The sequence below is a fragment of the Solanum stenotomum genome, chromosome 9 (assembly GCF_019186545.1).
Source record: "Solanum stenotomum isolate F172 chromosome 9, ASM1918654v1, whole genome shotgun sequence".
In the NCBI taxonomy this organism is placed as follows: Eukaryota; Viridiplantae; Streptophyta; class Magnoliopsida; order Solanales; family Solanaceae; genus Solanum; species Solanum stenotomum.
This window is the reverse complement of record NC_064290.1, coordinates 17,803,140-17,820,331: the sequence shown is the minus strand read 5'-3', so window position 1 is coordinate 17,820,331 and position 17,192 is coordinate 17,803,140. Positions and strand designations below refer to the sequence as shown.

The following is a 17,192-nucleotide window of genomic DNA, read 5'->3' as shown; positions in this document are numbered from 1 at the left end:
CCCCCGCCCTTTAATTTAGCTTTTGGGGCGTGAGTTATGCTCGAGGTCTAATTTAACATGGTATCAGAGGTAAGTTTCATCTCACCCAATGTTGGAGCCCTTCAAAATCAAAATTCTCCACGCACCAGATGGTAAGCACTAGGTGTGAGGTAGGGTGTTAAAGAATGAGAAGTGTCCAACATTGGTGGTTTGTGAGATGGGTGGACTCCTTATAAGGTTTGGGCAATCTCTCTCCTTTTGAGCTAACTTTTGTGGTGTGAGTTAAGCCCAATGTCTAATTTAACATGGTATCAGAGTCAAGTTCCATCTCACCCAATGTTGGAGCCCCCCAAAATCAAAATTGTCAACGCACCAAATGCTAAGCACTACTGTGATGTGGGGTGTTAAAGAGAGGCGGAGTGTTAAAGAATGAAAAAGTTTCACATTGGTGGTTAGTAAGATGGGTGGACTCCTTATATGACTTGGGCAATTCCCCTCCCCTTTGAGCTAGCTTTTGGGGTGTGAGCTAAGCCTAAGACCTAATTTAATAGTAGCAATTCCTTATTCTTCTAAAACATTTTTTTATCATTATTATGCATAAATATTTTTTTTCTTTATACATTGCTATTGAGCGATTGTTGAGGCAGCAACATCATTTATTTATAGAGATGATGAGTAAAATGTTTCCCTCTTTTTATGAAGTACTAGTAGAAAGATACTTTATTAAATGAGCACACTGTGAAATTAGTTAGTTCACCATTGTAAGTTTTCATTGATATTTGGTGAGTTGATACTCATCTTTAATTGTTGTATCCAATTGTATAGTTTAATTTCTAAATTCTACTCTTAAAAGTTGAAAAAAGAAGGTACTTTCATTACGATGGTTTTCTTTTAGCATGTAAGAATTTTTGGGGCAAGAATATGCTATTATTAACTTTTTAGGTAAAACTATTTATGCATAGATGGCTCATAAATGTCTTGAAAGTTTTTTCTCTTCTAACTTCTAGATTTACTTTCTCTGGAACTAGATTTTGGTTCGATCATGGGCATGAGTCTCTGCTTGGGACTGTTGTTCCTTTAAATCGAGGGTCTATTGAAATAATTTTTCTATCTCTAGGTAAGGTCTGTGTACACTATATTCTTTTCACACCCCACATTGTGGAATTTTACTGGTATGTTGTTATTGATATTGCATATAAATGGGTCAAGATGTGCACAAAATATAGGATGAGATCTCTAAAACCACTGCTTGAACATGAGCAACCAGCTCTGTCCTTCAATGAATATCACATATTACACATTAGTTATGTTTCAATTTATTAGCATGTTTTGCTTTAAAGGACTCGAGATTCTGCCACATATCCTATGATTGATATTTTGATCATTCGTGGCAATCAAACTTTGAGCTATCAATTACTTTATGTTTAGAGAAACTTCACATAAATCAAGATCAAACTTTCTTGAACATTCAAAAATATTGTAGAATTTTCTTTATACCTTGATGTTAATTGATATTGACACAATAAACTATGGAACTAATTAAAGTCATGAGTAAATTCATGTAGTGTTCAATTTCAACTTATCTAACTGCAGATGACAGATCTATGATTCTAAAAGCGATAGAAGAAGAAAAAACTACAATCATCAACCAAAAGAAATAACTTTGAAGTTTAATGTTTTATTATCTATAACTCTAAGTTGAGATGATTAGAAGAGAGTTGGTTTGTGGGATATTAGCAACCCTACATTTGTTTTTGTCCAGATGGAATGGAAAGGCTTCAGATGTGTGGATGAAACAATAATGTTGTGAGCTGTCAGTAAAGAATTTGTAAACATTTGAGCTTTATACGAAGCTCTTACTATAGTTATTCGATTTTTTTGAAAACGTGTACACTATATCATGCTTAACATGATTTATTTGAACAATTTTTACATTTATATTTATCCTTTATATTTGCCTTTCTGATGTTGGTGTACAAATGTGACGTCCTCGTATGTGGCATGCTATAATTGTCATGTTATAAAGCTACTTAATATGTTTATATGTCACTTGCAATATCTACAGGTGCAAATATTTTTATGAAGACTATTATCAACGTGGTGAAAGATTCAGTCACATAAATAAATGATGTTTACTGAATGTTAAAAAAATTCATCATTTATTTGGGACACAACATTCATAAATAGAAGTTTCACTCTTAGATGCATTTACATATTATGAGTAGTAATTTGTATGCAAACTTCTATACCTTTAGCTTGATGACACTTTATTTTTTCTAGTGTTTTATAACAACTCGGAGATAATCACAATTAATCAAATGGCATAGTTCAACAATTAAAATTAAAATTAAATAAAAACAACTACTCTAATTTAGAACATTGAGCCCGCAAAGCAGGTCATCCCTAATCTAGTAATTTTATTTCTATAAGGAGAGTTGAGCTTCCTTGTTAACTAGAGTTCGGGGATTTTTATTTTTATTTTTGTGTTGCATAAATTTGCTTATTGTACAATTATTATTTTACATTTTGTTTGGATGGTTGTTACGTATTGTTTCATAATATTTTGTATTGTACTGTATTATATCGTTTTGAATGAATACAATGTTTGGATAGATTGTATCGTTATTCGTCGGTTTATAATATCACACATCTATAATTTGAATGATAAACCTACAAGAAAGTAGGGTACAAGGTAAAGCTACGATGAGAAGGTAGGGTAAAAAATAAAATATAATAATAAATAATAAATAAAAATAAAATAACAAAAAAAATATTAAGATAATGACGATTACGCCAAATTAATAGTTAAATAAAAGGGAAAAGGGACGAATATACCCATGAACTTTCGTAAATGATATGGAACTTTTGGCTAAAATCATCCCTAAGTTTGACTTAAACCTAAAGTACATCCCTGTATTATACAAGTGAAACAATAACATTCGTGCAATATCCAAAAAGTTGCAAAATTCATCCTTCTATCTATTTTTTTAAGAAACTAAAGCCACCAACAAAGAAAATATGTCAAGTCAAATGAATATATGTACACATGGTTAAGCTAGTCAAGTTGGGTGATTTTCTAATTTTTAGAAATTAAGGGTTTAAATCATATTCACACAAAATATATTAAAATTCTAAATATTCTTGTAAAAAGAATGACCAAATACAATTCCAACTTCAAAAAATTTCAAATAAAGTAATTATTTTTTATTTTTATAACTAAACGCTTACATAATTTCACTAAATTTCCAGCATTTCTGTACATTGTATAAAATGTGAATTGCATTGTATATAATGTACATACGTGTAAATATTTTATTAAGGAAACCCTCTAAATAGTTGGGCGTAATATTTTTAAAAATATTTTTTTTACATAATTTTTCTAAACATCGGAACTTACCATATAAATATTTCAAGACTTATGTATTGTTGCAAGTTAATTTACTTGTTGATGCAAAAATTATATAAACTAATAACATACAAAATTTAAATTATGAGAATAAAAAATTCATTTTATAGCCATATCCTTATTTATTTTAGGATTTTGATCTTCTCGTCATTAAAAAAGTTATTTTTTATTGATTCAAACGGTTTCTTAACAAAAATAGACCCAAGGATGATTGAGTTACATTGACTAATGATTTTAGCCCAAAAAAACTCTTGCCCTAACTGTCGGTTTTCCCACAAAGAGATGACATTGCTGATATGAATTCCACTTCTCCTGCAAATTCTCATTCGCTGTGTTCAAAGTTGTCATCTTTGAGGCTTTGAGGTACTGTCTTTTCTCCATGCCCTACATATTTGTTTTTACCATATTTAATTTTCTTGAAGAAAAGATGTTCGGTCTTTTCTCAAGATCTGTGTGGTTACAATTTTATATCTGAATGAGAGTGAAGCTCTTTATGCATATATATATATATATTTATTTATTAATATGAATGTCTTCTTCTCCGCCAACATCATTTTTTTGCCACAAGTGGTTCTGGGGTTTTAGCAGTGGGTTTCCACATTTCAGTCAACTGGGTTTTTTCCCAAACAGAGAATTTCTCCAAAGATTGTAAATTCTTGATTTTTGTGACAAGGATGGGCTCCTGTGATAGGTCCCTATATCCTGACTGATGGTGTTTTCATACATTTAGTAGGACTTAGGAGAGATTAAGTTCCTTTCCCTTGTTTAGGAGGACTTCATTTTTTTTTTTTGGGTATCTTCTTCCATATCATTTGGGAATGGAAAGTCTGGAGGTTCCGGTGGATCTGGTGGCTTCGGGAGGGGATTATGTTATTCATGTTGGGGATCATGGGAACCATCTAGAGGAGACTGTTCAGAAAACCTTTGGAGAGTTTTTTTTTGTTTGTAAACAAAGCTGACATTATCTTATATCAACAACTTTTTGCCTCAAGGTCGTGTATTAGAGATGAGAAAGAAATATATCGAGATGTGCAACAGACATATACTTTGTCAAAACAACAATGAAGTTCCATAAAAAATTATGGAAGAATGTGTAAAATCAATTGATGTATCTTATTTGTTGGTAACTGAGATACCAAACTTTCAATGTAGATATTGAAGTTAATCTAACATTGGTCAAATGGTGTTTTTTCATTCTTGTTTATATGAGCTGAAACAACTAAACTGCACTATGAGCACAAGTGCTCTTATACTAGTAATAGAAATAAGGGAAACTCCTTATATGAGTTGATAACCGTGCGAGTTCAGCAACCCTCAATGATAGTAGCAGATCCGACCCGGTTTGATATCCGCTGCTTATACGTGGATGATTAAATACAAACCGACTTGATATTCATATGCCTGTGTCCGTCCACTTCTAAAGTTTAAGAATTCAAAAATAGGGTTTAACCAAGGGGTTTTAAGTTAGCTGTAATAGCAGTTGAGTGAACCTTTTGAGTTCTAGGGTTTAGTCGAGGGATTTATGCGCCCTTCTTTCCATGTGTATGCATAAGTTTCTCGAGATTATATTGATTTTAAGCTAATATATGTGTGAAGGAACATCAATCGCGGACACTGTAATGATAAAAGAAGATCTTACAAATCCCTGCTGCATTGCTGTAAGTATTCAGGTTTAACATTTCTATTTACTACTTCTGTTGATTTTTGCTGATTTTGGATTGTCTTTGTAGTGGAAAGACAAGTACAGTAAATTGAAAGATGGCTACACAAAGCTTGAAGATCGAAGAAATGCTCTTCGTAAAGGTCTCTCCATTTACGAGGAACAAGTTTCCAAAATGCAGGCAGAAAATTTGTCTCTCAGGAAAGGTATTGTTACTTTCACTTTAGATTCACATCCCCTTTGATTTCTGAATATGAGATTTGAGTAATAACTTAAAAGAGAAGCACTGAGTAATTCGTAAATTATTAAATAAAAGAAGTAAAACACTGGAATTTAATGTCTAGGAGTTTGACCATGCCAGGCTGCCTGGTGAATTAGTCCAGGCGTGCAAGTTCGCTGAGACTCCACACTGGTTAAAGAAAATTCTACCAATAGTTTGACTATACACTGGTTGCCAGTTGAATTCGTCAAAGTGCCTCTAAGGTGGCTCAGCCACCTCATTAAGAAAGTGCCTAGGAATTTAAACATGTCATCTTGATTGGTGTCATTAAAATTTGGTGCGTACCTACATTCTAAACGCAGAGACAATACTGTATGGGTAGAAGCTTACATTCTTTGATCTTGTTTAACTTTGGTAGTGAGAGTCTGTTCCCAATGGCGGAGCCAGAACTTTGACAAAGGGGTGTCAAAATATAAAGAAGCAAAATTGCGTAGAAGTCAAGGAGTGTCAATATGTAATATATATACATAAAAAATATTTTTAGTTTAGCTACACAATGTAATTTTTCGACGCAGGGGTGTCGGTCGACACCCCTCAATTTCATGTGGCTCCGCCACTGTCTGTTCCCCTTGTTGAATGCATGCCTTGTTTCTTGTCAGAGACATACGTTGATTTGACACTGTATTTTGTTTGATTTCTTGGAACTGACACATTGATTTGCTGCTATATTTTGTATGATTTTTTCCAGATCTTGGGGATGAGAAAGTTAGGGCAAACAATGAGGAGGAAAAAATAAAGGAATCTGCTTTAAGGGTTTCTTTAGAGAGTGAAGTTGCTGGGTTGAAGAATGAGATTCTTTCCTTGAAGAAAAAACTGGTGGCTGATGATGGAGGTAGAGAAATTAGAGAGCTTAAGGAGCATCTCTCTGAGAGGGAAACAAAGATAAATGAACTAAAGGAGCTTGTTGAGAAAGAACGAGTGAGAGCAGAGTCGGAGAAAAAGAAGGCTGAGTTGGAGAGGAAAAAGGCAGACGACTTGAGGACAAAATTGAAGATTGAAAAAACAAGGGCTGATGAAGAGAGGAGGAGACTTGCTGATGCTGAAAGGAAAAGAGCAGAAGTAAATAGGCTTAGTTTGGAAAATCTGAAAAAGGAAGCTGATCAAGTGAAATCGAAGTTAGCTTTGGTTATTTTGGAGTTTGAAGATGCTAAGAAGAAGCTGGAGGCAGAAAGAGAAAACACATCTAAAGAGAGAAAACATGCAGATGCAGCAGGGATGAAAACTGTAGAGCAAAAAAAGATTGCAGAAGCCAACCGCAAAATGGCCATGGATGAAAAAAGTCGTGCTACTGCTCTATTTCGGCAGTTGGAACAGGATAGACAAAAGGTTGATAATTTGAAGAAGGAGATTGGTGAACTCATGCCATTTGGTAAAATGGTTAACATCGTATCTAGTGAAGGGACAACTGTAGGAACTGCTCAATTATCATCTGAGCTTGGTCCAGTGGCAGTGGATAGAGATGTTACCATGGTAGATGTTGCTCTGAATTCTGATGCAGCCCAAAGAAAGCTCCAGGAAATGGAACATAGGGTGGTGGATGAGAAAAAGCGTGTTAAATCAGAGATGAAAAAAGTGGAAAAGCAAAGAAAGGCTGCAGAAGCATATAAAAAGAAGGCATCTGAAGAAAAAGATCGTGCTGATCAGCTATCTGAAGCGGTTGAAAATTACACAAAACAGGTTGAAGAACTGCAGAAGGAAATTAAAATGCTAATTTTTGCAAGGTCGTTAGCTGATTGTCCTCTTCACATGTCTGATAGTAATGTGCATGCTGAAACTGGTAAAGTTAAGCTGTTGAAGAAGCAATTGAAGTTTGAAAAGAAGCTGGTGAAGCATGTCAAAAAAGTAACCAAGTTAGAAAAAGCATATAATGATGTTATACAACAGCAACGCCTACTTAGCATAAAGCAGGAGGTTGTTCACTTCTTAAGACGTCTAAATATGTTGGATGGTTGCTTCTTTCAAGATGATGAGCATGACCTGGAAAAGGTTTGTTTCTCTCGTGCTTGGTATCGTTAAAGCTCTTATATAGTAAGGAAGGTGTTTTTTATTAAGTTTTTTCTCAAGAAACCTTGGGGAAGTATGCATTATATTTGGTAATTTTCAACCAGAACTGGAGTTGGTAGAAACAGAAATTGTGACCGTTTGAACAATTAGCTTAACATTTTTCAAGAATTTGTTGAACTTCATTAAAATTGCTTTTTTGACTATTTTTGAAGCCATGGGCACTCTTGCAGAATGTTCAGCAAAATTTTGAAAATAGTATATGATATGTTCAGAAGAGCTCACTCCTCTATACCTGCTCCATTTTCACATAGACACCCATTTAATTTACGTTGGGTTGTCTTTATTCCTTCAATTCCTTTAATTAAATTGATGCAAACTATGTTTCTATGGTTTCTTGATGATTTGATCTTCCTGATGTGCAGGTTTGCAGCTTCAACTTGAAAAACAATTATTCTGGTTTGAAAGCTTGTGATATGCACTGCCATCTTGGGAATGACTCGGTGCAGTTAGCTGCTGTAGTGTCTGATCCATCCAAGCAAAAGATAAAACGTAGTGTACCTTCGCTTCCTATATGTGGAGGGAACAACCCTGAATCAATATCAGGTATTAACTCTAAATTGGAGCCTTTGCTTAGAGGTTCCAACAAAAAAGTGTTACAGAGTTCTGCCATGAATTCCAGTTCAGCGTCTTTTTCTAACAGGCTATTGGTGGGCTCACAGGAAAGATGTGCTTCTATCACAACATCAGCTAAATCAGCTGAAGGAAAATTGGACATAGAACCGACCATCTCAAGTTTATCTGGAGATGCAAGAAAAAAATGCAACAAGAATGTTGTAGCAATTGCTGAAAGTAATGTCAAGAGTCCTATCAGTTGTATTTATACTGGGAGGACGGCCTCACATCATAAGAGGATGAGCAGATCTATTGATGCCATTGAATATAATGGAAACTTGAATTCCGAGGGTAACAAGTGGCAAAGACAGCTGTCACAAAAGATCTCTTTACATGATGGTATGTTAAATAGTAGAACAGATAGACTTCATGATGAGAAAAAGCATTTGGTAGCTGACATTCAACATGACTCGTTCAGCGAACATTTTAGATCTACCAAGAAGAGAAAAACATCCTGTGAACTAGGCCTGCAGCTTTTAAACAATAATAGTGTGGCAAAGACAAAGTTCGACAGTTCTGGTGTCAAATCTGATGTCTGCGCACATCAATCTCCAAATGTCTATAGCCTTCCAGAAACTGCCCAGGATTGCAAGGATGGGGAACACAATGATCTGGGAGATATTGATGAACTTGTCAGTGGGGATTATATAAAGCTTCTCAATTTGGATAATGATACAGATGAAGAGTCTTATCGTCTAGCAATTGAAATGCCTTTATCGCCTACACTTCCTGAAATTCAGTGCCATAGCAGTGTGGTACTTGTCCCGATTAACACACCTTTATATGAGGGATTCTTAAATGCAAGGGAGACTGTGGCTTCATCAGGCAATTGTGATGTCATCAATGTGGATATCAATTCTAATAAATTAAAACACCCTACCATAGATCCTCCAAAAAAATCATCATTACCTGAGAAAAAAGATCATGTTGATTCATCTATGAGATTAAACCTTGACACAGCTTGCGAGTTATCCTGCAGTTCCTATCCAGATACATTGGAAGCATTGTGCAGGTCCGACCTAGCTGCTCCTGCTAGTGAGGGGCTGCAGATTTCATCGGAAAGGAGAGTCGTCTCATTACAGGATGGGTTTGCCAAGTATTGTGTCATATTTTCAAATAACAATGATGAGAAAACCATTTCAAGTGTTTACCATGCTACCAGCCGTTGTCTTGCTCAATGCTCAGTATCATCAGATACTTCTCTTAGGAGTATTCTGGTCACTCTTTTGAATCTTCAAGAAATTTCAAATGAGTAAGCTAAGCTATTCTATTTTGAGTTGGGTTTCGTGCTTACTTTGCATTGGACATACGTATATTTGTCATACATTTTAAAATTCTTTACTTGTTAGTCTAAAAAGGTTTACTTCACTTTTCTTTTAAAATTTAAAATTTACTATGTAATTACATTTGTGCAACCAATGACTCAGGGAGTTGCTCTGTAATTACGTGATACATATTTATTTTTTTGAAACTACTAGGTTGGTTTCTTACTACCCAGTAATTAGTAATTACCCAACCTAGTAATTGCACATTGATTTGTAAACACACCCTAAGAGTTAGAAGGTAGGATTTGGCCCAAGGCTAGCCTAAGGTCAAATGGCCATGAATTAAATATTCAAAGATATGTCACTTGATAGACTGATCTTTTATATGTCTTACACCATAAGTTTTATGCTCGTACAATATTTGGTATTCATGTTTCTTCATGGTGGTAGGATATCCTATAATCATGTGCTTATCTCCCAAAAGAAGTACCTTTCAAGTATCTATATTGTTTGTTTTCTTGTAATATGACACAATGATGTTACTTTGCTCAATTTTACTTCCAACTGGTACTAAGAAATTAGAAGGCTTAGTTAGCTCACATCTAGAGGTACTTGGCATCAATTGAATAATGGATGGACAGTACTAACTTTTTCTGGTCAACTTTAAAATGGGGGTATTACTTGTTGATTATGTCCAAGCTTTTAATCTATTTTCTTGAATCACAACCTTTTGACATCCGAAGCTCATAAACTGTGCCTGTTTGTAACAACTGAAAAACACTTTTTCTTTTTGCACATGTTGATTTTGTTCAGAAAGGATGATTTACAACATGGAGATAGAATCACTTGTTATTAGGTTGTGATGATAATGTATGGAAGGTTTATATAATTTTATTGATAAATTATGCTGGATTGTTTTTTCTAATCTATTTTCTAGATGCCTTCTTTCATACAGTGATCTGGAGGTTTACATATTTTAAGTTATTTGCAAAAGTTTAAGATGCTCTCGGCCAAATTGTCATTCATAGGCATGTAGGATGTTCTTAGTTTATGTGCATTAGTCTCGTCCTTGTCCATGTCAAGTGTTATGCCTATGCTTCATTAGCTAGCAAATGTTTTCAAATTTGATATGTTGATAATCAAAGATGAGCTAACATTTTATCCCTTCCCACTTTTATCAGGGAGAAGACATGTGTCTTCTTTTCACTCTTACTTCTCTACATTTCTGATACTGCAACGAGAGCCTTTGGAGATGATTGGGAGAGAGACCTGATCCTTTTCATAAATTCTGTTGCTCAGCATATATATACAGGTTCTTGCCTTTTGTCTATTTAGATTAAGATGTTTCCTGGAAATTTCACAATGTATATGCTAAGCAACTCCTAATCTTCCGTATTTGCAGAACTCTCACATGAAGATATGAGAAGGATATTTGTGGAGTCTTGCAACTTGTATGATGTACTTTCTCTTGTGGAGGATTTTCTTTTGCATGGTAAATTGCTGGTGCATGCTGTAAGTTCTGATTCAAAGCTTGCGTCCAATTCAGGAATCCATCTTATTTTGGATGGTCGTAGTATAAGCTTGTGCAAGCAACCAGCTCCTACTCAGTTGTTGCTAACTGGAGGAATTTTGCTAGCATCAGTATGTGCCGCATTTGACCATATTGGTTTTGTTTGTGAGGCTTCCTGCAACATTTTAAGGACGCTGAGATCTGATGCTCTAAATATTCTTCATATATTTGCCTATCTATGTGGTACTAAATATATTACCCTCAAGGAGTATGGCTTAGCTATGACTGTGGTGAAGTCATTGGTGATGCTTATTCACAATAATAGATCATCTCCTAATCCTCTTTCTTGTGTTGCATCTACAGTTGAGTCTTTGTCTAAGATTTGTTCAGGTAGTAAGTGCCCGTTTTCAGAGAGTGCAGCTACCATGGATGTTGTTGCATCCTCACTCTTGGATAGTCTTAAGAGCTATTCTTGCTCTGCTGTGGGGTTGGATTTGATGGAATCATTGAACTCATCAAGACAAGTAATCAAATGTGATGGAAAGAAAACTGAGGAATCCACAGATAATGTAGATTTAGTACAGTCAGCATATGTTACTTTGGGGGATTCAAGCCTGTTCATTGATACCCTTGCACTGGTGGAGCTTGTTGCAGGTTTCATGGTATGATTCTTATTTTATTAGTATACTCTGTAATCTTGTGAAATTCTTTCCTCTTTATTGGTTCTCTTTTATTTCTCTTGATCCAGGGCTAAAGAAAGTATGAACATTTGAGTGCTATTAGGATATTTTTCTTGAATGAATGACATTGTTATATCAGGAGACTGTCATTTCTTTTATAAATGTAAAAAGTTCCGACTGAATATATTATCAATTGTTAGTGACTTAATCCTCCCAAAAAAATCTTATCACAAGGCATTGGTATGGACTTTTGAATACTACTGGCTTCTTTGTGACTTGCTAATCTTAATAAAATTATGTTACCTTATCTAAAGAAAAAACATAGTTTCGGGTATTGCTGTCCTTTTGCTAATTTTAATAGTATGTTCTTTTTGTGCATTCTTATAGAATGTTTCAACATTTGCACATTGTCTTCCATCATTTTCTAGTATCCATATTAGGAACTCCACTTGCAAGGGGAGAGGCAAAATCTGTTCGTTGTTGCTCATTCAGTAGTGGATGCTGATTGTTTAAAAGTAATTACTGCACCATTTCTTATTGTTTTTTTTAACTTGGTAACTTTGTATTATATCACAACAATACATGGGTTGTACTGAAACCTTGTATACAGATGAACTCCAAACTTCAATGTTCTATGTCTATATTGAGACTAAAACATCAATTATAGAGACAGTTTCATTTAAGTATAAATGGTTACACCAAAAACATAACAACAAAATGCAGTGAAGTTTAACTTTCTGCACATTATTCTACATGCTTTCTAAACACCTAGAATTCCTCTTTTCCAGATTGCCCACTATATTGAAGCAGGGATAATTCTCCATCTACCTCTGTCTTTAGCATGTACACCTGCCTCTTTAGAGCTTCAGTGACTCTCCTAGGCATCTTCCAGGAAATGCCTTTGAGGCTAATGAACACCCTCCATAACTGTTGAGTATATTTGCAGTGTGGAAATAGATGGTTTGCAGTTTTTGAGGTTTCCCCACATAGGAAATATCTAGAACATAAGGTTATCCCCCTTTTCATTGCATTATCCTGAGTCAGAGTTGCTTCCTTAGCTATTAGCCATATGAAGCATGACACTTTATAAGGAATTCTGCACTTCCAAATTTGTTTCCATGGCCAAGTCGGGTTCTGTTGACTTGGTTGCTCCATCAACCTGTAAGCTGCCCCTACTTTAAATATGTCTTTACTGTCAGCTTTCCACCATAACACATCCTCATATGTCTGGAGTCCATTAAAATTTCCAACAATGTTGATAAATTCTGCCACCCTCATCACTTCCAAGTCATTAAATTGTCTCCTGAAATTGAAGTTCCATCCCTGTTGTCTACATCTCTGCTATGGTCCTTTGTTGATAAAGAACTAGATTGTAAATATCAGGGAAAAGAAGTTCCAGATTACCCATGTCATGCCATTCTACCTTCCAGAATTTGGTCTTATTCCCATTGCCCACTTTCACCTTAGAGTTGGATGGAAAAGGAGCAACTCTTTCTTAAAAGTAAATTTTTTGGCATGGGAATTTGAATCCACTCCAATTCCTTATATCTCAATGAGATGCTAATATTACAAACACGTTAACTTAATATGGGGCTTTTGCATCCTGGACTTTGTATTTGCAGAGGGATGGAAAATCAGAAAGAAAATACAAATGGATTTCATTTAAAAATCAAAATATGTTAAGGTGAATTTCATTAGGAATTACCCCATTTAATTGGATAGGAGTTATATTTCGTCCCCTTTTAATGTTTTCAGTTAATTCTCACGCAATTTATTTCTATACTTAGTTGGTTGCGGTTTATTTTGGGCTTGAAAGGTGTACTTCTCTTTCAGTATCTTGTCCTTCTATTTTTGTTACTATCTGTTCTCTCTTGTACTTCAATATCATCACTTTTTGTTGTAGAAACTGTTCCTTTCTTCAGAATGCTTTGTCATGCTTTTTATAGTATTTTGTCATGATTTCTTCACTTTTTGTAGCTTCTTTTTCGATTTGTTTTGATATGCATCGGAAATAACCTCTCTACCTTCCAAGGTAGGGGTAAGGTTTGTGTACACTCTACCCTCCTGAGACTCTAGTTGTGGGAGTACACTGGATATGTTGTTGTTGACTAGGTCTCATGGTGGTTACGAAATTTTCTCAATTGATTCGTCAAGTGGACATTTATGGGGAGCAATTGAAGTTGTAATGCCTACTACTTCTCTACCCAAATTCTCAACTCTTTTAACTCCTCTATTGTTGTATTTGAATCTTCTTTATGCTCACTCCATCTTTTGTTGGATCTTTTTTTCCAATGGAGGATATTCTTGGAGAATCTTTTTCCTTTTAAAATAATATCTGGCATAATTCTCTTGCTCTAATGGGCTATAGGGTTTGGGGGGGGGGGGNTCTGGGTTCTGGGTAGGTAATTACTTTCCTTCTTTCCAGTTCATTTCTCAGAAATTTCTGCCTAATTCTGTTATTTTTGATCTCTCAAGCAGAGCTGGGATTGGATGTTTGACAAAATTGCCTGTCCACTATTGAAGTTATTGGAATATTGTTCAACAGAGCACAATGCTGCTGCTATTACTACTCTTCTTGGTCAACTTGGAAGGTAACTGACCAAACATGGTAAATTATTTTCAGCATTTATCTTGTACATAGTGCAAGTTTTAAGTGGGGAAATATGAGAGCGATCTCTATTGGCATTTTGATTGTTGATGGCCTGAGCTGCATACTTGTGTTTTTACCATTTCCTGATCATATATGATGTATTCTTTTTCTTTCGGAAATTGAAGCACATTTGTTATGAACCAAATCATTGCATTTCTTATGGGATAATATCCTGATCCTTATTATATTTCTCCCTATCCTGAAGTTTTTCCAATATAAGTGGCATTGCTGATACGTTTAAAGGTTTCTGTTTGGCCATCCAGAAATCTTACGACCAGTTTATCCATTCATACATGTATATGTTGACAGTTATGTACTCTGATTGATCATAGTACATCTGCTCAGGGAACCGAACGAACTCAAATTGTTTCCCAACCGTTTTCCCATTGGTGGTCTATTCTCTAGCACTCATGCAAATAAGAACTTTAATGGACACTATTGGCCTGATCTCTTTTGGACTTGCACTAACCTCAGTATTTCATTGATTTGGTAGGCAGAATTAGCACAAACCTATCTGTCTATAGGTGTTTCCAATGGAGAAAAGCTTAAAGACATGGCTATGGACATCAACAAGAAATGATAAAGTTAAAAAAAGACGTTTTTTGTAGATAGTTTACTTATATTATATTGTTACATATCAAGAAAATTAGATTTTTATTGCCTTATAGTCAGCGACATGAGTTGGAACTCTGAAGGGGTGCTAGGAAAAGTCTTCTAGGCCCTACAGAGATGAATGAACAAACTCATTCTGCATTTGCTAGAGTCTATCAACTCCTTATAACCAATAGAAGAGATGAAATTTCACATAGTAGTTGGGTATCTGAATTTCCTTTTGTATGCATGATTTTGCAACCAGCTTTTGGAATGAGATTGACGGGGAACAGAGTTGGAATACCACAAGTCACTTTTCTTTTGAGGCATTTGATTATTTTAGATCTAGGTACCATGATTTAAGTTATGTGAATAAGTAGAGATGCTGGTCACAATCATCAGTTGGATGAAATAAATTGACCTTTGGATGGAGGGCTAGTTATTATTGTAACCTCAATGCTTCTATATCTTAATTGTATTTATTTTTGATAGGCATCTCTTCATTGTGTTTGTGTTTATGTTTATAGCACCGTTTCTACATGGATATTTTTTGGTTTTATTCAGTTCATGCTAAACCGACATTTTATATATGATATCTCTTACAGGAGTGGACTTGAAGCTTTTGGATATGAAGATGTTAGAATTCAGAGATTAAGAAGCTCTTTCTGTGCATTACTTTCGCAATGCGACTCCAAAAGAATGGGTCTCCACCTCCAGTTCTCCATTGGAATTGCTTTAGTTGGCCTAATTCCTCTTAGGTTTGAGGAACTTGTTGGAAGTAACATTGAAGCTGCACCAGCCGCAAATCCAACTGATTGCCTAAGAAAGTGGTTCTCTTTATTGAGCAGCGAGCAGCGGTTATTGTTCAAGGCTCGTATAATCTGCTAGTTTCCAAAGGGAGAATGTGCAAACAAAATTTTGGGGGAGAGCAACAGTTGAAAAATTTGCCCATTTGTTGATGTAGATAATTTGCAGTAGTTAAGGAGTTGTACAGAAAGGGAAGTTTATTTTTTTCTCTATTTTTGGTGGACCTTTGCCATTTAACCCTTTGGATATTACTTGGGCAATCAATGCCTTTGTTCCAATTGTTTAACATTTTGGACAATGCCAACAATATTATCCATCTTTTTATTGCATCACAATCTCATAATTTTATCATTTAATAATAGTTTTGTATGTTGTTGGAGGTCAAAAAAATTGAGGAAGAAATATGTGTTGAGGTTTGGACAAAGTCCATCCTCCCTCATTAAAGTTTATTTCTTCGCTAATAAGTGACTCACTTTTTATAATTTAGTTTCATAAATCATAATGAATTATTTTGAAAATATTAAGTGCACAGAAATTTAACGTTGATTAATATTTTGTTTTTACTTTTGTGCATAATTTGCTCACTTAAATCATATTACACTTGCATGATCATTTACAGGGGCAGATCCATCCTTAGCCAGAAAATTACATATATATTGACACATCTTGACACAAGTTAAATGTTTAGTCTAGTGGCTAATTCATTGTGAAAATTATTTGAAGTTGTGTATTCTAATTCTTCCAACTAGCCTGACATATCTTAATAACAATCTTCTGCTAATTTATTTTGTACTTCATATATATTTTTATGACAATTCAAATTCGTAGCTATTTACAAATTCGTAAAATATTTCTGCCACAATAGTCAAACTAGAAAAGCTTATTTCTCATTTTGCTACAGTTACTAATAATCAAGACAATAATTACCTAAATAGCTACAACTCTATTACTACAATAAAATCTTGTAGCTAGTTATAGATTTTTTCCACGCGATAAACGTTATTGTGGTAATAGTTAAATGATATAGCCATGTCTTTTTCGCCATAGAAAATTTTGTAGCTAATTATTATTTTTTGCCACGAGCTAAAACTTATTATAGTAATAGTAACTCTTTAGCTACAATAAACTATTTAAAATAATATGTTTGTATTAATACTTTACCCAAAAAAACCGTTAAAATCTAACAAAATCTCTAAATTTGTTAGTTTAATTTGATTTATAGATTTAGAAATCTAATACAAACAATTTGATTTGAATTTTTAAAAATCTGAATTAATTCGATCTATGTACACTCGTAGGTTTGAAAAATACTTGAAAATTTATATAAAGCGGTTGTAATTGTACTATTCTTTTAAGTCATAAAGAAAAAGAAAAATTGTATATAACAGCAAACTATTAAATGCTATAACCACAGTTTGATTTAATTGTAACCGGCAACAAACAGTTGTCATTCGCCTCTCTCCCCAGCTTTCTCGCTCATCTCTCTCCCTTTCTCGCTCGCCAGTTTCTCCCTCGCCTATCTCACTTTATACAAACACAAATGTATAAAATGTGTTTGTGTTTGTATAAAGCGAGAGAAAAATGTATATACAAATACAAATACATATATTTTCGTCCTATACACTTATAATTATACAAATACAGATATTCCCCTGCCCAGTTCTCTTTTGTCTTTCTCTCTTTCTCGC

The 17,192-nt window shown here is 34.6% G+C and overlaps 1 protein-coding gene across 1 annotated transcript; it reads left to right on the top strand.

Moving 5' to 3' along the window:
* Positions 1 to 3,606: 3,606 nt before the first annotated feature.
* Positions 3,607 to 15,833, top strand: LOC125876184 (uncharacterized). The gene is made up of 9 exons (XM_049557299.1): positions 3,607 to 3,748; positions 4,982 to 5,043; positions 5,116 to 5,251; positions 6,014 to 7,311; positions 7,752 to 9,253; positions 10,448 to 10,578; positions 10,669 to 11,438; positions 13,935 to 14,047; positions 15,303 to 15,833. The coding sequence occupies exons 2-9, from the start codon at positions 5,005 to 5,007 to the stop codon at positions 15,583 to 15,585; spliced, it is 4,272 nt and encodes a 1,423-aa protein (XP_049413256.1). The 5' UTR covers positions 3,607 to 3,748; positions 4,982 to 5,004; the 3' UTR covers positions 15,586 to 15,833.
* Positions 15,834 to 17,192: the final 1,359 nt, after the last annotated feature.